We start from the raw sequence: 22,637 nt of genomic DNA, 5'->3' as shown, positions 1-22,637 counted from the left end.
GATGGCTATATGGACAGATGGATGGGTAGATGGGTGGGCAAGTGAATGAATGGATGAATAGTTGGAAGAGTGAGCAGATGACCTGGTGGGTGAATATATGAAGGCACGTATATATGGTTGCTTACAAAAACATATTTTTAATAGAAAGAAGCTATAGATTTCTTCGTGCTGATTTCAACATGCTGTGAGGGAGATAGGAATGAGATATTTAAGTGGTTAGAACTGTTGCCCCCAGGTGGCATTTTGGGGTGAAATTTTTAAATCATCTTCTAAAAAGCTTTTAGACTTAAAATGCAGCAAACTAATTTTAAAGGATTCTTGAAATAAATCAGTCAGCAAAAATAACAAAATTTTCCGTCTTTTTTTTCCAGCCTCAACATGGAAATATGGAAGCCTCTGATGAATTATCACTCCTTCATAGGTTAATCAGGTAAATGAAGGACTGTACCACATTCGGACACTCAGAGCAGTGGCAGGCACATGTGAATCTCCGATCCTGTGGAGATGTAGGGCGCCGTGTCCTCACCTGACATTCTCATAGCGATGAATGTAGATGCGGTGGAACTGATGCTGCAGGTGCTCATCTTCCACGTTGGTCATGTCATTGATCATTTCCAGGACAACAAACCTGGGGAGCACAGACAGTACAAGCCGCTCCTAGGAGAAGCAAGAAGGACAGCTTGTTAGGCTCACTTGTAAGACTGACATGGGTTGAGAGTAGAGGTGTAGAAGCCCCAGGCCTCTCAGATTGTTGGAGGAGTTGCTACTTTTGTGTCATTCCATAGCCATACAAGTATCTGGTGAGTACTGATGGCTGTGGCACCTACTGGAGTGGTGCTTACAGTCAAGTAAGGAAAAGTGATACCATATATTACACACCCATAGACACTTGATACACATTTGGTAAGATGTGATGAGTCACATGGAAGAGCAGAGGGTTGTAAAAGAATGAGATGGTTGACGATGGTTGATGAATGACATTTCCTTGGAATGATTCGAGACCTGAGTGTTTGTAATGAGCCATTTCTTCTAGGAACAATAAATAGTTAATGCCCATGCTCTTCCGATTAATTGAGAAAGGATGTGAGTGAAGGGTGGTAAACAAAAGGAGGGGCTTGTAACAGACAACAAGGAGAGACATATATACCAATCTTATAGCACAAGATGTTGGTATTCAATTCTAATGATAACTAGAAGGAACACAGTGGTACTAACCAGAAGAGTGACACAAACCTACTCACAATTTAAAATACTTCTCTGGCTGGTTTAGAGGATGAATTGTGTGTGGGGCCAGTGAAAGAGGCAAAGGGGTCAGTGGAGGTAGTTCCTGCAATGCTTGTGGTGGGAAGATGGGCTAGAGAAAAGATTCAATGGACCAGTGGAGGGAAAGAGAGTCTCACTGAGATGGATGGATTGTGAGCTTGGCTGATGGGAAGAACCCACTTCAGGCATAAAACCAGGGGACCAGTAGGGGATCCAGTTTATGAGGTACCAATTCTCTTTTGAAATTTTTTTTTAGCAAATGTATTTCTTGACAATTTTATACATCTATGCAGAGCTCTGGTTACTCTTACCCAATTCTTCTTGATCTCCCTTCACCTTTATCAGCCCTCACTCTTCCTCACATGTCGCTCTCTCACATTCATGTCTTTAGTTTTGTTTTGTGATCCACTGAGTCTATCCAGGGTTGTGGACACTTTGGAACTATCAATTGAGGCCTAGTGGGCTCAGTCATAGGTACAGAAACAGAACAAAACTTTTCCTTTGGAATCCACCTGCAGCCAATAGCTCTGGGATTAACTGTTGACACGCCCAGGATTGTTCAGGGCTAGTGTAGGCTACCACAGAGGCAGCAACTCTTTATCAAAATGGGAAAAGAAGACACATGCAATTTGTAGAAAGAGACCTGGCATCTGACATGATACAAGTCACAACAATAGTGATTACTGTTGTAAAGAAAAGAAAGCCCCGTTTAACTAGCAATACAAAGTAGTAGATCGTCCAACATCCTTGTGTGGTGGAACCAATACAAGAGTCTGGTTTCCAGTACATGGATGGAAACAGATGCATTCTAAATCACTATTTTGAGTGCTGCTATATGGCTCTTAAGCTTGGTCATTTATTCTCTTATGTATTATAAGAGTCTAAATGAAAGTGCAGAAAGCCCTCATGGAATGTACAAATTGCTTAAACTGAGGAGCCAGAATGAAATCCCTGTCCTTCTACTCCCTGCTGGAATTCCTACGGGATGGGGAAGTCTTCACATTCTGTGTCTCAAGGAGGTATTTCACCCTGTCCCCAACACGGAGTAGAGATGTAACATTACATAAGCTATGAATCTGTGCCTTGGATCCCTAATTTGTCCAGAGGTAATATTACTGTCTATTTTGGAGGGTTGCTGTGAGAATTAATGAGATGGAATTTGCAAGGACCTGCCATTATCCCCTCTCCCTTCTGTCTACTTAATCCTGCCCCTCATGAAAAAGGGATTTATTAGTGAAGTGCCCACCGAGTGTTGTGTGATAATGCTTCTCCCCCTCTTAAAAGCTGTCCCATGGTGATTCTGAGAGGTGTACTTTTCTTTTCTTTCTTTCTTTTCTTTTTCTTTTTGCAAAAGCCCCTCCATTATGTCTTTCTCATGTTCATTAATGTTATCTGTCAGCTTCTCAGGTGCTTATGGCCTTGTTCATATAATTGCTACTGAATAGGAATAGGTACTAATCACGGCTTTGAGCAGCACTGGTGCTCAGGAGGGCGGATGACGTTTAATTATAATGCCATGTACCCACTTGGTGCAGCCTGGGTAAGAGCGGGTAATGGAAATAAAGCACACAGTTTACACACACACTCTGTGGCCAGTTTGCAAAAGTGCTTGTGACTAACCCTTTTGCTAGTAGTTGCAATAGGGGGTGAGGCCTAAGGACTGAAGTGACAAAAAGGGAAGGGCTTGCCTCAGGCAGAGAGTGGCACCGAGCATTGTAAGGTAAAGCTGCTGTTTGCATAGAGTGGTCCTGGTTTGTAAGACATGAAAAGAGGCAGAGGAAACATACTTGGTCCTTCCATGGCTGTCCCATCCCTGGAATCCAGATCCATGTTCTTGAGACTCTTCCATGGATAGTGTGCCATGACCATCTGGCAGAATGGCTGGCAGCTTTGTAAGCCATGAGCTCTGCCCCTCACAGACCCATTGAATTGGATTCTAAAGCTGGCATCAGGTCGGCGCAGTGTTTAAAGCTCTGAAGGGGTCGAAGGATATTCAGGCTAGTCAGACAGATGCTAGGTGGCTCCAAATGAAGCACTGGTAGGCACTGGATGGCACTGCATGGCACCTTCAACTTTACGGAGCCCACAATAGCTGATGTTCGTAGAAAACACTGACAACATGGTGTTATTTAACTGAGCACCATAGATAGCAGAGGACAAAAACAAACAAACAAACAAACAAACAAACAAAAAACCAAATCGTGTGAACTAAAATAACATGCTTTCTACCAGTTCTCTCTCTATATGTTCTAATCCCCTCTTACCTACACCACAAGGCTCTTTTAAAATATTAACTTATTTTCATTTTATGTGTATGTGTGAATGCCTGCATGTATGTATTGTTGTGCCCGAATCGCGATACCCCAAAAGACCACCACCAGGAGCCAAGTCCTTTGCAAACCACATGAGGATCTTTTTATTACAAATTACAAGCTGCAGATCGGGCTCACACCCCCCACCGCCGAAGTGGTGAGAGCTGAGAGCCCTGTGCTCAAGTTAGTTGGGTGATTTAAAGATTCTGGTCCCTCCCAGCATGCCCAAGGCAGGGGTGATTCCTACCTGACAAGCATCTATTGGTCAAAATGCTACATTTTGAAATGATTGGCTGTAGGAAGGTCCCCAAACCATGAATGATCTGGTGTCCCTCCTTAGGGGGATGGGCCAGTTTCCTAGCCACTGTATCTCTAGTGGGTGGGGAAAAATGAAGTAAGGCAGGTTCTTCCCCTCAAGGCATAGCTGAACTTCTCCCTGCACATAGTTCAGGCCTTAATTAATAATAGCTGCTAATTTTTAATCTTTTGGTCTCTCAGTATATAAACCACATGTGTGCCTGTTGCCTATGGAAGCCAGGAGAGGGCATTGGATCCTCCAGAAGTAAAGTTACAAGGCAGTTTTAAGCCAGCATGTGGGACCTGGGAACAAACCCCACACTCTCTGTAAGAGTAGCATATGTTCTTAATTACTGATATATCAAATTAAACTCTTATTGCTATAGAGATAGGTCAGCAGTTAAGGGCCCTGGCTGCTCTTTCAGGGGACTGGGGTTTGATTCTTAGCACCAACATGGTGCCGCATAGCCAATGTCCTGGCCTGGCCTCTTCAGACACCAGGCATTCTTGTGAGGCACATAAGTACAGAAAGTCATTCATACACATATGAAAATCCTCTTAATTAAAGCAGCAGCCAGATATTTTTGTGATAGGGTTTGAATGATGCTGTAAGGACTAAAAGCATCCATGTGCTAGCAATGTGGAGGATTTGGTCAAACAGGGTTCCTGAGAAATGGAAGAGATTTCAAACATTTTTGCTAATTATGGTAGTAATTTAATCATTCACTCAACAAATAATTATTGAGAACATCTTATGTGCCATCATAGTTCCAGACATAGAAGAAACAACTGTAAAACAGCTGTATCCTTTAGGGGAAGTTTTATAAATAGAGCTTGAGAGGATCTCTGGATGGAATGTTTGGGCAGCTTTAAGAGCATGATGGCCCAGACACTGAATTAATGGAGTTTAACATAATCTCAAGTACAATTCACCATCACTGTATGAAGGGAATAATTAATCATGGATTAACAAACAAAAGAGGTAAGATAACTTCCTATGGTCACATGATAAAGACAAAGCTGCATCTGGCTTGTTAAGACTCTTTAGACTCTTCTGGAACCTTCTTTCATCTTACCAGAGATATTTCTTTCTGAAAAAATACTCTCTCAAAGGCCAGTTCTCCGAAGTAAAAATTTTAGTTACTTTGGAAATTAGAAGCACGGAGTCTGCTTAAACGAAGAATGCACCTGCTGTAGAAAAGGTCCCAGCAGATGACCATGCATAATGGTCATCCTGTCAATGTGCACATGATGAGTAGGCAAGCTAACAAAACCTGGGTCTTAATAAGTAACATTGGGATCAATCACAAAGACCTGCAAAGAACTGCTAACATCAAACCATTATATTGTGATGGCCTAGAGGACATGAACCTCACCAGAGACCAGGCTCAGATTCTCATTCCTCAACTTTCAAGCCTTGGGATGGTTGCCGGAAGCAGATCCAGGAATGACTTTGAAGCCTCTTCCTGTCTCACTGGAGCTAAGTTGTGGCTGCTTCCAGGGAGTGCTGTGAAGTGTCCTCTTCCTGAAAGCTAATGCGGGTGGGGGAGGGAGGTCTAAATGCTGCCTTTGGGTTACAGCATGTACTGAATGAGTGAAACAGCAGGGAGCACCAACATCCCATAGGAGCACCCATGGTGGTCCACACAGCCCCAGAATGTGTGCAGAGATCTGTTTATTCATAAATAATCCTCTTTTCTCCCACATGGGTGGTGAAAACAGCCACTTCAAGTGTTCATAGATTCAGCTTGTAAATAACTAACTCCAGCTAATTGAATACACGCAAAATAATGGCACTGCTCACTGTTTTTTATTTTATTTTATTTTTCATTTACCTCAAGTTCATTTTCTCATGGAGGTCTCTCCTTAGGTCCACACTGAGATACCCATACACTTCTGACCTCTCTCTTTACATTGCATTTTTCCATGTTTTATTTATTTCACTTTCCTGTAGCATTTATTTAATTTTACATAGATTTAACTTATTTATCTTAAAATATTTGTTATTAAGATCAAGAAAACAAATGATGAAAAATGAAAGCAAGATGTAGGGGAAGGGAGCACTTGCTGCTGGTTGGAGTTCAACAACTACAGGAATCATTGTGGAGATTCCACTCATCCAGCTATCCAATGTCTGAAGATATACTCTGTGGGATCTATATGTTACTAGAGAGATACTTGCCTATCCATGTTCACTGCACCTCTGGCTCCAATAGTCAGGAAATGAAAACAACCTGGATGTTCAGCAATAAATATATGGATAATGAAAATGTGGTACAAATGCACAGTACAATTTTATTCCACTGTAAAGAAAAATGATATTATGGAATCTGCAGGCAAATGGAGAGAACAGAAAGAAATGCTGAGAGAGATACTCTCGAACCAGAAAGACCAAGGCTGTGTATTCTCTTCCTCTTCAATGTGTATCTAAGCCTAGAATCTTTAGGTTTGTGTCCTTAGCTGGGAGTCTCTGTACAAGTCAAGAAATTAGAAAAGGAACATGAGGAATTAGGGAAAGGAATATCTTTTTTGTTTTAATTTTTTCTTCACAATTTATTCATTATAGATCCCTATTGAAGCTCCCTCCCTCAATTCCACCCTCCCTTTTCCTCCCCCTCCCACTAGTCTAATGAAAGGGGGAGTTCTCCATTATTGCCATCAGCCCATTTTAAGCTCTTCTGTTCTTTGTTGTTGTTAGTGGTGGCTTTTCTTTTCTCTCTTTTTCTTCTATTCTTTTCTCTTTCCTTCCCTTCCTCTCCCTTCCTCCCTTCCTCCCTTCCTCTCTTCCTCCCTCCCTCCCTCCCTCCCTCCCTCCCTCCCTCCCTCCCTCCCTCCCTCTCTCCCTCCCTCCTTCCTTCCTTCCTTCATTTCTTATGTGCCTGAGTCAGAGAAGAACTTGCAGGAATGGGTTCTCTTCATACCCCATGTAAATTCTGGAGGTCAAACTCAGGTTGTCAGAGCTGGAGGCAAATGTCTTTTCCCCGTAGAGCCATGTTGTTAGTTCAAATGTTTTCTTTAATTTATTTTTAAATTTATTACAATTTGTTCACTTTGCATCCCAACTGTGGCCCTCTCCCTCATCCCCTCCCAATCCCGCACTCCCTCCCTCTTCTCCTCCATGCCCCTCCCCTAGTCCACTAATAGGGGCAGTTCTCTTCCCCTTCCATCTGACCCTAGCCTATCAGGTCTCATCTGGACTGGTTTCATTGTCTTCTTCTGTGGCCTGGTAAAGCTGTCCCCCCACCCCCTCTCAGAAGGAAGTGATCAAAGAGCTAGCCATTGAGTTGATGTCAGAGACAGTCCCTATTCCCATTACTAGGGACCCCCCTTGGATGCTGAGCTGCCATAGGCTACATCTATGCTGGGGTTTTAGGTTATCTCCATGAATGGTCCTTGGTTGGAGTATCAGTCTCAGAAAAGACCCCCATGCTCAGATTTTTTGGTTCTGTCACTCTCCTTGTGGAGCTCTTGTCCCCTCCAGGTCTTTCTATCTCCTCCTTCTTTCATGAGATTTCCTGCACTCTGCCCAAAGTTTGGCATCTGCTTTAATACCCTGCTGGGTGGAGTCTTTCAGAGGCCCTCTCTGGTAGGCTCCTGTCCTGTTCCCTGTATCCCCCCCTCTTCCGATGGAAAGGAATATCTTAAGGGGAGTGGGAGTAGAAACATGTAGCATAAAGGTGGAAAGAGGGACAATGTGGAGACGTGAGGTTGAGCTGGAAGGGTAGCTCCCCTACAAGAGAGTATACGGGAGATATAATAAGCTCTAAGGATATTTGGAAAAGCTATATGCAAACCTACGATCTTATCAGTTTACAAAATATGTGCATGTACATAGAGTTTAAATGGAGTTATCTTACACAGGGGATATTACTCCTCCAAGAAGCCATTAACTGTCATAATGAAAGCCCAGTTTCTGGAATGGGATACCTCCCTTCAAATCATCCCCCAGTCTTGGGGAAGGGGTGCAGAGGCCTTCCCCAAACAATAGTTATTTATCTATAAAAGAAAAATGTCTGTTTGTTCAGTTGTAATTGAGTTTGATATGGGTCTTCATTTTCTTTCTTCTATTCAGTACCAATAATTCCAGTACTTAGAAAGACATCTCACACATATTAGGCCTCCAGTTCTTATCTATTATGTGATCTTTTTCATTTTTAATTGACTTTGTGATTCACTTTCAATAAGTAGTAATTGTGAAATAAGAGTTTTACTGCTTTAATGTTGAAAAAGCATTAGTATTTAATATGATTAAAATGTTAAACTAAACTCTAAGAAATTGATGTATATTAGCACATTGTTCTGTTTTCAAATGGATTGATACATTTCATTGATGCTATATCTTATCTATCGTCAGCTTAGCAATTACAGTGTTGATCTGTTGTCTACATAAATGTTTATGATAGATTCTTCCATAAAGTCAAAGTGAGTGGGCATAAACTTAAAATTCACAGTCTTCCTTATTAACACTTTATCTTTGTGTAAAATCTAATAGGCCATAAAGTAGTTGTAAAATTGTAGCTCATAATTGCTTTAACAAGTTTTGGTGCCCCAAAATGTGATAACTAATCAGAATTCAGTGGGGCATAAGATAGATCCTAATATGATCTTATTTAGTTTGGTGGGAGAAGTATATATTAATGAAAATGATCACAGAAATAATTATACAACTACGTCTATCACTAGTGCAATTAAAGAGATGTATTTGATACATTGAGAGTCCATAATGGGGGATGAGAGAATGTGATTAACTTAGATGAGTAGTTAATGAGTTGAAGTTCAGATATGTTTCTGAGTGCATATCTGTGTGTGTGCTGGCGGGTTTGGAATATTATCCTAAGGGGAGATAAAAGCATGTGCAAGGTCTGACGAATAAGGATGAACAGCATATTTGAGATGTCAAAAGAAGGACAATGGATAGAGTTCAGTAAAGTGGGATAAGTAGAGTGAGAACTGGAGATGACTGGATACTACTCTCAGAGTAATAAGAAACAGCTGAAGTCTTGTTTAAGCATCAGAGTTAGGATTTAACCTGGCTTCCCAGTACCTCTACACCATTCTGGTTGAATAAAATTAACAATAAAAATTAAGCTTGTTTGCTATCATTATACAAATCCAGGTCATTCCCTGACCTTCCATTTGTTTAATTTGATGCTCTCATGAGAGGAAGGGTTCCATGACCTTTTATCCTCTGGCAGGTGTGACATGCCAGAAGGAACTTGCTGTTGGCCACAGTGGAGGTGGGCGGGACAGTTACCTGGACTGGAGAACAAAAGCTGAGTGTTGATGAGCCAGAGGACACGTAGGCAGGAAAAAAATACTTGAATAAAGATACACAGCCCAAACAGGAGAGAAGAGAGACTGTCTGTGGGCCACTTGGAGTTGAAAGGTGGCCCATCAATGAATGAGGAGGAACTAAGGAAGGTCACGTTTAATTCTATGTGCTTACCTTACAGGCTTCTTTGGTGGCTCTAAGCTATGTACCTGTGGGAATGCTAGCCCATAGCCTACTGACCTGATTCCTACTTTTGATCATTCCACTTCTGTACTCCTCGAGAGCCCATATAAGCATGTTGACCACTGTTTACATGCCAGGCCCTTCTTATACCCCTCTACTTCTCTCTCAGTCTTGGCCAATAGCACAATGAGAGTTTTTTACTTTCTTTAAAAAAAAATCTATAATCATTTCTCTCCCTCTCTGTCTGTCTGTCTCCCAGAACACCCTCTGTATGCCCTCAACTGTGTCTGGATGAAAATATGGGTGTTAATGTGTGCCCACAGGGTGGTGAAAGCATAATTTCAGATGTTGGTCTTTAGACACCTTCTACCCTCTATGTGAGACAGGATCTCTCATTGGCCTGGAGCTGAGTCACATAGTTCCTGGACCATGAGCGTCTACATATTTATCTATCTTTATCTCCCACCTACCCATGCTTGGGGTTTTAGCTACATGGTACTGTTTCTTGCTTTTTAGATGGATTCAGAAGATCCAAACTCAGAGCTTTCTGCTTGCAAGGGAAGTGATTTACTGACTAAGCCAGCTCCCTGCTGCCTAATTACATCTTGAGCATGGGTCTTCCAAAGCTCTGCTAGCCTCCACTGAGCCCCGTCTGCCCTTCAGGGTACTTCTAGGAAGTCATTTAATTCTCCTTCTTTCAGGAAATTTAGGTACTTTCACCCTGCAGTACAGACACATTTGTCTCTTTCCTTCCCCTTCGCAGTGATCACTATATATTCTAGGCTGTCTGTTTTTACTACCACAACTCCACATGCATTGAAGATGGTGAGAGCTTCTGTGTTGTTCTCTTTGGGATACTCAGAAACATCTTCAGTGTTCAGAAGTAGCAGGTGCTAAGTAAATAAATGTCTGTTAAATGAAATCACAAACAATATCCTTGTAAGTACTCTAGAAGGAAAGGGCTCATGAATGCAGCCTTGGTGTAGAATGTTCAGGAATTGTTCGCTAAATAGTCTTTAAGCTATAACACTCATTGAATCTTCAGCCGACATCATGCCATCAATGCTTTCATGGGATATGTTGAATGTAACATTTTCATAGAAAAATTCTCCAGCACCTAGACTTGCCAGAATCCAGTCTTTTGTGCAACTGGCAACTGTCCCAGGTCTTCCCTCTGTAAAGCATTTTCTACAAGACGATGGGGGTTTGCCTGGAGTCTGCTTATAAAAAGCCCATTTTCAGCACTTCTGTTTCTCTTGGAGTCATTCACTGCTTGAGAAACATCATTCAGATCCCTGAAAACACAAACTGAAAGAAAATAGGAAAGTTTACCCTTTATTACAATTCTCAGCTCCCTCTGTGGTCCAATGTAGACTTTTCTGGCTTTAGAGATTTTTAAGAATCTTTCCTGGAGCCAGACTGTGGCTCTGGACCGAGTCTGTGCTCACATTTTGCACCTATTTTCCTCCCTGGTTTTTCCCATTTGCATGAATAGAAGCCCTGGTTGGATACGAAATCTGTGAAGCAGCTGCCTACTAGATTTCCCTTTCAGTTCCCATAACCTTCTTTGTTCACGTCACCAAAATGGTTTTACGGCCATCAGTTGCCACTGCACCTCTGAGGGGAAGTGAAAGGGAGAAACAGTGAGTTATTTAAGATCTTTATTTTACACAAATGCTCATAGCAGGAAGAGAGAGGGAGAAGGGCAGCACCACGGCACAGGCAGCATTTCTGAGTTTACATTCAGCTACAGGGTTCCTGAATGGCTTTGGGAAGCCCTCCGGGTCTCAGGCTCTCACAACCCCCTGGGAGTCCTTGTTAACCCTCTCGGCTCTACTGCAGGCAAAGCACTGCAACCTGCAACCATCATACAGGCACCAAGAGAGATTCCTTCTGGGGTTTCAGGCAGTACAGAAGACACACCATGTAACTGCCACCTGCTTCACATCCATCCACTGCCTATTGAAACTTCTCATCCATTAGAGTTACTAGTTTCATCTCATTTGCACATGAAGATAATGAGGATCAAAGGGTTTAAATCAGGCAGTCCAAAGTTATGGGTTTGGATCTAGACATGGTGGTTCATGACTATAACAACCACACTTGGGAAGTTGAGTCAATAAAATGAGCTCAAGGCTCGTGTAGGCTACAGAGCTCCTATTTAAATAAAAACAAAACAAAACAGCAACAAAAGTGTACAATAAAGATGCAAACATGTTCTTTTACTAGCTGAAACTTAGATCACAATCTGCTCATTTAATCATTTATTTGCAAGGTCAAAAGTTAGGTGGTTATGGCGGTCTGAATGAAATTGGTCCCCGCAACTCATAGGGAGTGGCTTTACTGGAGGTATGGCCTTGATGGAGTAGGTGTGGTCTTGGTGAAAGAAGTGTATCACTGTGGGGTTGAGCCTTGAAATTTCAGAAGCTCAAGCCAGGCCAGTGGCTCGGTCAAGGTTTCTTCCTGCAGCCTACAGATCCAGATGTACAACTCTTAGCTCTTCTCCAGTACCATGTCTGCCTGCATGCTGCCTTGACAATCATGACGATAAGGGACTAAACCTCTGAACTGTAAGCAAGCCCCAATTAAATGTTTCCCTTTGTGAGCGTTATTGTGGTCATGATATCTCCTCAGAACAATGAAAACCCTAAGACTGTGGCCAAGTCCTGGGCATGGAGATTATCAGAAAGTAAAACAGTTTTAACTGTAAAACTAACAGACTGGTAGTTTTATTTGTCAGTGTGCTTCTTGGGTTTAATTAAATGGTAACTGAAACATAGTGAGTAGACAAAGAAAGATGATACTTGCAGGAAAATGAAAAATGAGACACTAGTTTGGGAGCAGGTCAGTTTGTGTGTGAGTGTGTGTGTGTGTGTGTGTGTGTGTGTGTGTGTGTGTGTGTAATACAGTTGAAGCCAATGCATGTCTGTGAATAGAGCAAGTCCTGGCAAGCTGACTATCAGTAAGTACTGATCTCTGGCAGAAGTGAAGCAGTTTTTGTGATTGTTCACACAAGGGGTCCTAGCTGGCCTCATATAGGAGTCATGTGCCTAGTCTAGACCTAAAGTTCGGGTTTGAATGATTTATCCCTTCTCAGATCTATGTAGGCATAACATCTATTTCATAGAGCCTGTGTAGTCTTCAAAGAGCCTGTATTTGTGAAAGAACAGGTGTCTATCATTTTACAGCTACAGCTTAAATATTTGCTTCATGCTTTATTTCAAGCACCACCTTGGAGCTCCAGTGGCACATGGTGATAAAGCTGTTGTGCATTTGGAGGACAGACAGAACCTGGGAAATACAGGGCAATGAGCGGACGTAGTATGTGGGAAAGCAATTGCACTGCACGGTGAAAAACCATCAGTGGCTCTTTTACTAATAAAAAAATATTAAAAATTGACTCTGGTTTTTATTTTCGTATTTTAAAAGGTGTCAAGATTTTTCACCCAGGATGGACATCATAACTGTGAGCACAATAGCAGAGGCTGATGCTGGCTTGGCTCCTAGGTACATCTCAGGCTGATCCAACAAGGGGCCAAAAGTGCATAACACTCCTGCCTACTTGACAGTGCTCTAAGACCGTAGGTCTATCTATTCTACTTCAACATAGAACCTGAAGGGTTTGGGGTCAGGTAATCTATGCAGCTTTTTAGAGTCTTGGTTTCTTTACCTATAGACTTGGGGTAATCATCTCAGCCTTCTAGTATTGTGTAGACTAAAGGACAATGTTCTTTATATAGAGATCTTGCCACACTGTAGGTGCTTACAAAACACCAGTGGATTTAAAGTGTGTTTTCATTTTTCTTAGCAGCCAACTCACAGGCTATGGCTGCATTACCCTACATCCTATATTCCAGGATATGGAGTGCACACAAGTTAGGTTTCAGGAATTGTTCTTCCTTTTATATTTTCAGAGTGAAGAGTTTTTCTGGTCCCTTTCACTAGCAGTTCCAAGATAGAGCAAACTGCAAACTTGCCCATGGAGCTCTCCCCTACTGCACCAGTTGTATAGCCATGGTTGAATGCCCAGTGTGAGTCAGGAGACACTACCTGTGAGACCAAGGCCACGTCTATACAATCCTTAGCCCAGATTCGGTAACTTAGCTGTTGTTACCTTAGGCAAAGAACTCACTGTCCTCAAATTTCCTTGTGACTGGAGAATAAAAACTGGAGAAAGCTACTCCAAGAAAAACAAAGGAAGCCAACAGGCAGAGAAAGGCTGGAAGCCCTTTCTCACCTGAACCTCCCATAGCGACTGAACATGCTTAAGAAAAATACAAGCAAGAGAGGTGAGTGTTACGTAAGTAACCTATAAAGGGGCAGGTGTCTCTTCACCCAACGCTTTTTGGGCTTTTCTCTTAGCTCATTAGCTCATTCTTATTCTCAGAAGGTTGATAATGAGCTTCATAAACTATATGTGTTCATATTTCTAACCATGTTTCCCTGGTGTAATATATTTCTGGGACACAGGAGCCTGGATACTTCATATCTAGGGACTCATATCTACTTCTATAGCATCATTACCTAGCCCAGCAAGTGCCAACAGTAGCTTCTTTCTGGAATAACGGACAGAATGAGTGAGGAATGCTTTAATGGCATCATGAACAGTAGAGGCATACCATTAATAGAACAGAGGAGTGGAAGTAGGCAGTATCAGGTGTGGCAAATAAGGGAGGGACTCCTCGTCCATAGAGAATGTAAATGAATAATAGAAAGACTGAATGATGTCCTTTATTTTCTTGCCACTGTGAATTGGTAATTTTGAACAGCGAAGAAACATTCCTTTTCATGTTCCAGGGCACTGCTCAGTAGAAGACTCACATAGTGCCCATCTCCTTCTACTCCTCCTCTGTTTGGCATTAGCACTTCTCAGATGCAATGAGCATGACACTTGCCCTGTCATCCAAGACTTAGAATCCCCATAGAAACTGTAGTTAAGGTGCATATGCCAAATATTGACAACTCTAACAATAAAATGAAGGAAATATCTAGGGGCAATAAAATAATAAAGCAAGGACAATGTGACACTTTTTGGCAAACTGTTGTGCTCTCCTGACCATGAATAAGAAGGAACATACTTGCTGAGCCTCCAAAGCATTAGATTATGCTAAGCAGCTCCTCTGGGCAAAATCTTCCTTTTAAGCAGTTCTCGCGGATTGAAGACTTCAAAGTCTTTTTTAACAATTGCTTGAAGGTCTTTTCATACAAGTGTAGCACTTTGCTCAGTTGTGGAAAGCGTTCTTGAACGTTATGTTATTAAGGCCCAGAGTGATGGACTATTTTATATATTTGGTACTCAGATGTTTGGTTAAATATTTGTGAAGGTGATTTTGGATAGGATTAATTTTTGAATAGACGGTGTTTAAGTAAAGCAGGCAGCTCTCCATACCTCATATAATCAGGCAAGAATAGAACAACAAAAAAGGCTGATTTCAACAACAGAAGGGCTTTAATTCATAGCAGATGGACTTAGCAACCTTGGCTCTTTCCTGAGTCTGCACTCTGAAAGTCTTAGGACGTGAACTGCAGATTTCCAGCTTGTCAACCTCTACAATTACAATGATACGATGAATTATCAGGGTAAATTTTGTTTCTACTTTTCTTTGAGGAACACACACACACACACAGACACACACACTTTGTCTCCAATGAGCCCTAATGCACCTAATATGGTTATGGTCATTTCCACTGTTGTTATGTTACTATAAATACCATCCCTATTAACTACGCTTAAGTTCAAAGTGATGAGTGTAGGAAAAAGACATTTGTCAAGTAGCTAGATTAGGGACCCCCCAAATCAGACTGAATTGTCTTGGCCAGAAGTCAGGAAAGTCCTGGTTCTATTGGCAGTTCTGTCCTGACTGGAGGCCAAAATGCCAGAACTGTTTCGAGGCACTGGACCATGCTCTGATTTCTTATTGCCTTTTTCCTCCCCTTAGAAAGCAAACTATTGAACACAACTGCCTAGATACTTCATTGGCCTTCCTAGGTGCTAACCCACCAATACCCCAACTCTGGGATCTCTGCTTGCCTTCTTTCTGCAATAGCATTCCCACTTAAGTCTTCTTTTATAATAAAACTCCTTCCTAAAACTCAATCTTCATTGTCCACAAATCTCATTCTCTTACTTAATTCATGTGACAGAAATCCCTGAAGTCACAGCCCTTGGGTAGCTTTGAGGGTCATTGATTACTTAGCACCTTAGGCCCTGAACTTACCTTTACCTGGGACAAGAAATTCTGAACCACACTCAAATCCCACAGGCATCTCCCTGTATCCCATTTACCGTCAAGCACAGACCTTGTTTTAAGCTTATCAGAACTCCCCAACTGTGTACCGTGTCACAGGGATAGTCCAAGCATGAGTTGTATCCGGGTTGTACAATACTTACAGCTTCAGAGTCCCCCAGTAGGCACTTTTTGCTTTGGAAAACATCTTTAGAAAGCTATAGTACAATTACTAATATTTTTTACACTTGTTATCAAGGAACAAACAGTTTACAGCCACTTAGCTAGTTTCACTTTCACCTCTTTCAAAAAGAAATAGATAAGAAAACCAAAGCATAGATAAGTGTAGAGACTTACCTAAGACCACTCCAAGTAAATGATAAAGTCAAGGCCATTATACCTGGAAGTTATACCTCAGATGGTTAGCAAGCTGACAGAGAGTGTAGCCCTGAGCTCACTCTGTAACTCATGCTACTTTTGAACTTGTGATCCTCAACATTAATCTAAGTAGTTGAGATTACAGGCCTGACCAGCAGGCTCAGCCATTCCTTTTAATTTTTTTCTGTTTTTTTTTTAAAAAATTATTCTTTTATACTAACAACAGTTTATTCACTTTGTTTCATCAAGTGAAACAAAGTAATTTCCTCCCTCATCCTCTCCCAATCTCATCCTCCCTCCCTCATCCCCTTAAATGCCCCTCCCCAAGTCCACTGATAGAGGAGGTCCTCCTCCCCATCCCTCTGACCCTAGCCTATCAGGTCTCATCAGGACTGGCTGCATTGTCCTCCTCTGTAGCCTAGTAAGGCTGCTCCTTTTTCAGAGGGAGGTGATAAAAGAGCCAGCCACTGAGCTCATATCAGAGACAATCCCCTTACTAGGGAGCCCATTTGGAGACTGAGCTGCCATGGGCTACATCTGAGCAGAGGTGCTAGGTTATCTCCATGCATGCTCCTTGGTTGGAGTATCATTCTCAGAAAAGACCCCTGGGCCCAGATTTCTTGGTTCAGTTGCTCTCCTTGGTGGTTCCTGTCCCCTCCAGGGTCTTTCTATCTCCCCGTTCCTTCACAAGATTTCCTGCACTCTGCTCAAAGTTTTGGTTATAAGCCTCAACATCTGCTTTAATACTCTACTGGGTAGAGTCTTTCAGAGGCCCCATTCCTCTTAATCCCTCTTAATTTTGAATCTGAATATCTTTTTTTGTGTGTTTTGCTCCTTAAATATGATTATAAGATTCCTACAGCAGAGAAAATGAAATGACATCTCTAAATTTCAAAACAGTCCCCTGCTTAGCTACTCATGCTCTTTTCATTTAATCTTTCAAAATCCATGCAGCCTTCCAAGACAATGAACTAAATCAGATATCCTCTCTGTTTAGCCTCAGTGGTATACAATTAGGCAAGAGTTTGTCGCACTGTTATCTGAACTGGGATGGCAGTAGCTACACTGTATGAGCACTGCACTCTTTCTTGTTCCACCATCTAGTTGGCACAGAGATTAAATTGGCTGTAATCTGCTCTTAGTGGCTTTAGGATAGAAGTCAGCACAGTGAGCCACATGTCCTGTATGCATTCCAAAGTGATACAAAGATAATAGATATAAAAACTGGAATGCTTTATACTGTCAGGGAGTCAGGATCCTTAGTACCACAAATTATTTTTTTCCCATTTTCGAGTATCATGGTCTCTTACATGTCTTTTCATTTTATTGCACGTCAAGGAGAAATGCGTAACTTGTGGCTTTTTATGATTACTAACTTTTCAACAGTAGAAATTTCAAAAGCTGTTCACCACTTCCCACCATGACTCAAGGTGACCCATGCATTTTTTTAGATGTCCTGGTCTTCTGAACCTGTTATTATCACGTGGCTTGTTTTTACTTATTGTTGTTATTACAGCTTTGGCGCCTTCTGTTGTTCCTCCTCTTCTGATCACCTGTTAGACGTTAGGAAACACCAGAACTTACTGCAGATGCTTCCCCTACCTTTGTCTCCACTACCTTCCTGAGCTGCCTCCAGGTAAATGACAAGTACAGTCCATGTGTTCCAGAGGCTGCGTTTTATAAGATCAAGAACTTAATCTCAGTTCTTGAATTTAAACTCATAATCCAACAACCAGTTCAACAACTCCATGAGATTAATGCAAGTCAACAAGTTAACAAGACAAAGTTATAATGACAAAAGTACCTTCTGTGGCCTCATTTCCTAATGCTTATTCCTTTGAATACTGGATTTTCCTGCTCCCAACAGAAGGGTTTGCTTTGTTTTATGTTCAGGCATAAGAGTAGCAGGTGGATTTGGGGAAAAGAAGAGAGAGAGAGAGAGATGTAGATCAGTTGAGAAGACCCAGTTTATAGGGAGAGACTGGTAAACCTTGGTAGATTCAAGCGGTACTCAAACATTGCCTGGGGACAATGTGGTCCCTGTGGACAAACATGAGAACAGCTGGCTTGCATAGGCTGATCTATGTGATCGTTTACTAACCTGTTTGATTGTTCAGAAAATAAGCTTCTGTACTTGAGAGTACAGAGCCTTTGGTGTACTTAAATAGGTATGTATGTCCACAGTCTCTTGCTGTCTCCTATCACATGAATTCTGCCATACATTTGTGTTCCAGTTACCAACAGAGCTGGGATCAAATAGAAATAAATGTATACAAAAACATACATACACACTCATACACACAGACGTACAACTACACAGATCAAACACCAACTGCAATTCATTTAGCTTGTTAAGAAGAAAAAAAAAAACTGGTGAGGCAATGACTAATGAAATCAGAAATAAGGCAGCATTAAAAAGGTTCAAAAGAACCACAGCATCTGTTTAGGAACACCTTCATGAACCTGAAAAAAATGACATTTCAGTCATTGCTGGAGCTGGTGATATTTTCCCAGCAGCCAATTTATATTTATAGACCTGTTTCCTAGTCAGTGTGAAAGGGCTTTGTTCATTTTAAATGAAAAATGATTTTTTTTTTCTGGTGGGCATTTAGGAAACCACAGGAATGTGGCTCAATATATTTGCTACACTGATCTTTATGCTATATAGGAGAAGAAATCAATTTTGTTCTGAACTAAGGCAGACAGGTTTCAATTTATTTTATAGTGAAGTGGTGTGTATAGTTTTTCTCTAAAATGGGAATGATATCCGGCCTCCCAGTGAGGGTTCTGTGTAATGAGGACAACCTGAGTCACAGCACAGACACAGCTCAATAAATGCTAATAAATTACTTCTTTTTCTTTATTTCTTTTCCGTATATCTTTGCTTCCATACTTAAACTATTAAAAATGAAAGAAAAAGTAGTTTATGTTAGAGCATTTTATTTTATTTTTGTCTTTGTGACTGAATCAGAACAAATATTGCCTCTTCCTGTGATTCGTCAGGTAGTGGGGAGAGAAGGTAGGTTTAATACTCAATATGTAATAGGCTATTGAGAAGGGAATCACAGACAAAAGAAATAAAATAGTTTGCAAACATTTACAAAACTACTTTGCTTGAGAAATACTGACAACATCTATTTGTGCCTTGGTTATGGTTCTTGCCTTAGCAAATGCAACACAGATTAATGCAATGATAGACAAGTATATGAACAGTCAAATTTTTATATGTATACACATAATTATAAATATATCTATTTCTACATCTGTATTTATTTATATGGAGAGAGAAGAACCTCATGTGTACATACAAGCAAGTGCGTATTACGGTCTTCTTTTATGACAACTGACTATATTGGCTCAGAACCAAAGAAATTTACCTAAGAGATACAAAAGCAATTGCAAAAGGGATGCTCTCTTGAGAGAAAAGATCAGGACTTTATGTCCCATAATTTACTCAGCTCTGGGTGGGATTAGTGTTGTGGCCAACTAGATGTTCTCCTGCAAGACTTAGAAGACGTTTAATGGAGACTGTTTCAGTTACTTCTCTTTTTTTTGTCATGAGCTCCACAGTATCTAGTGATAAGCTCTATGGCTAGCACAAAGTGACTAATGTCTACATTTGTTAGGGTAGATGTGGAAGGCAACAGAGCCCTGCAACTAATTGTGGCAGTGTGTGCTTGCTGTCCTCTGCCCTTCACAGTCTATCTAAGAAATTGCTACACAAGGTCTAGAAAAGGACAGCCGATTTCCTAAAGCACAGTTCCATCCACCTCCAAGGCCTGTGGACAAGAAAAGTGCTGTCTTCCTTTTTAATGGTGGCAGAGGTGAGAGGAGAAGAGAGGCATTTTAAAATTTCATCAGTTCTCTCAAAAAAAAATCCTTTCAAAAATTCACCATCTCCTTACAAATTATGCATGTCCTGGAAAGTCCTTCTGATTATGTATTTGCAAATGTCACACCACACGTATTTCCACCATTCCATTAGACACCAAAAGAGCATGCACGTTTGACTCTATTTGACTATCCAATTCAATTTCCCTCAATAAACAGTAATCATGCCTGATACACACCAGGCTCACAGTGTTCTGTCAGGAGTCCACTGTAGCTTTGCCTCTGAGAAGCATGCGGGTACAAAAACATTTCTGCCACCCTGGAAATTGTGGGGGATAGTAGGACACCCGTTGAAGCAGGAAAGGGGTATCTAATGTGGCAATATCCCAGACAGTTCCAGTATGAATATTTATTTAAAATATGTCTCACAGTGATTCAAAAAAATGGTCTGGGGCATTCTAATTCAACAAGTAAGGAAGTGAGGCACAAAACATTATATTCTTTATCCAAGTCTGTATGGCTTCTAGGGTAGGAATAGTAGGAATCAAAATTTGGTCTGTAGGACTCTGCTGTCAAATTACCAATTAAGTTGTTTATGCATGGTGTAAATTCTCTCAGAAATAAACTCTCCTGTGAATTTTTACATGGAAGAATACAGACTCCACCAAACTTGACATCAGCTTTTGGACGTTTCCCTCAATAATGAGGACTACCTTTATATGTCAGAAACCCTTAAAATACATATCACATTACTAGAAGATGCAATCATACTGCAAACTCCCTGATCCTCCAGCTCTTTCAATCTTTCTACCCTGTCTTCTGCTCTGTTCCTTAAGCCATTGGTTTGGGAATGTTTTGTAGAACTATCCACTGGGACTGGGAACTACAAGAAGCCATTGCACTCATAAAGTCTCACCCACATGACTATCTAAACATGAGCTGAACAAGGACAGTATTATTAAATATGTCAAAGTGGGTGGGAGAAAGACTACAAAACCTGAGTCCTACAAAAAAAAAACAAACAAAAACAACAACAACAACAACAAAAAAACTACAGGCTACTAAGGCATGCTGAGAGCAGGAGAAATAATCTTCCCCAGGGAAAAGCGAAAAGCTTACTGATTTTTTTTTCAGCCCTAAAATCACAGACACAAGTAACATACAGACTAACCAGGTACTCTATCTATCTATCTATCTATCTATCTATCTATCTATCTATCTATCTATCTATCTATCTATCTATCATCTACGTATGATCTATCTATCATATATCACCAAACAATCTATAAAAAGAGAATATGAATTTGAAGGAGATTATTGGGGTGGTATATGGGACAGATTGGAAGGAGTAAGGGGAAGTGGAAAATCATGTAATTATAAAATATAAAAAATAATTAAAAAAGTACATAGTATAATTGGTGCTAGGGGAAAGGTAGGTTATAAAAACCACTGTTTCATAATTAAAGGCCATGTACTTTTTTGGATACAAGCAAATGCTTGTATAAAAATGATGCCTACATCATCAATTTTTCTTTCCCCAAGAAAATTAAAGAAGACATTCAAAATGCATCAGTCTTAAAACTAGCATGCTTCTTAAGAGAGACAACAACTTGTTTATTTACAAAGCAAAGCCTTTGGTACGAAAGGTGTGTTGGGGAAGAGGATGCCATCTACTGTATGGAAACAGCAGCCCACTTCCGTCAGTACTTTGGAGAGGATGCACGAATGAAAACTGAAAACAGTAGCTAACAGTAACTAACTTCCAGCAGCCTTTCTGGGGCCTCAGAGGGACTTTTCCATTGAGGGGCCCTCAAGCCTTTATCAGCTTCATGAAAGCCCGTATCTGAGTGGACAAACTCACTGTATTTCATTATTGCCAGTGTTGGAGGATGCATTGCCTTAGAGAACCACCTAACCTATGGCTGTATGTAGTCAGGTGTGAAAACTGTTGCCTATTTCAAATATTAATATGCAGTCATTTCCATAGCTACCTGACTGGAATTATTCCATGATACAGATTTCAGGAAACTTTCTCAACATTATCTTAAACACAATAATTTCTTAATTTCCAACTCAGTTTTATAATTCTAGTGTATTTATAATCATTGGTATAAAGCTTATATACTCATTTACTGATATTAAAGAGGATATAACTTTATGTGAAGCTGAACTTTTCACATTACTTCAAGAATATTGTATTTTAGTAGCATTTAGAGTACCTACATAATTTGGAGGTTGAAAGAATAGTTAAATTTCAAATATTCAGCCTTTTCGTTGCACCATTAGGAGATTATATATCCTCGTCAAACACAACACAAAATAACATTATTATAATGTATTAAAAACAAAATCTGTAGTATAGTCACATTTGAAATGATCTTCCTGTTATTGTCCTGTTTTATTGCCAGCACAACCCCTGGTGAGGTAGAGATTACTCAGTTCATGTCCCAGATGAAGAAACAAGGTCAGAGAAGCAGCTTATTTATGGCCAGCCTGTCTAGTCACTCAGGCTGCCAAACTGCACATTTGCTTTACTGCCTCTAAACTGGCAAGGACAGCATGGCAGAGGAGAACATCAGAGACAGCAGGGATCTGGCTCTTCAGAGCCTCCCCTCCACAAAATGTCCTGAGAAAGTGCTCCTGTGGTAAACTCTTGTGCCTGCCACTCTTCCATCCTCTCTTTTCTCTTTCTCTTCCCCCTTCATCTCTTCCTCTCCCTCCTCCTTCTATTTTTTGTTTCTTTTTGAGACAGAGTCTCTTTAGTAGCCTTGTCAGTTCTGAGCTAGCTATGGAGACTAGGATGGCCTGAAACTCAGAGTTCCACCTGCTTCTCCCTTCCAAGGGCTTGGATTTAGGACACCTGGATTTGAGCAG

General features: G+C 40.9%; 1 protein-coding gene across 4 annotated transcripts in view; it reads right to left on the bottom strand.

The window, feature by feature from the left end:
• Adcy8 (adenylate cyclase 8) overlaps nt 1-22,637 on the bottom strand; it is a 217,720-nt gene that overhangs the window by 128,177 nt on the left and 66,906 nt on the right. For all 4 annotated transcript variants that reach the window (XM_060389349.1, XM_060389350.1, XM_060389351.1 and 1 more), the window contains exon 3: nt 527-657. In XM_060389349.1, coding sequence (XP_060245332.1) covers nt 527-657 — 131 coding nt within the window. The remainder of the gene's footprint in view (nt 1-526; nt 658-22,637) is intronic.

The sequence above is a fragment of the Meriones unguiculatus genome, chromosome 8 (genome assembly GCF_030254825.1).
Source record: "Meriones unguiculatus strain TT.TT164.6M chromosome 8, Bangor_MerUng_6.1, whole genome shotgun sequence".
Classification (NCBI taxonomy): Eukaryota; Metazoa; Chordata; class Mammalia; order Rodentia; family Muridae; genus Meriones; species Meriones unguiculatus.
This window is presented reverse-complemented; position numbering and strand designations above follow the sequence as displayed.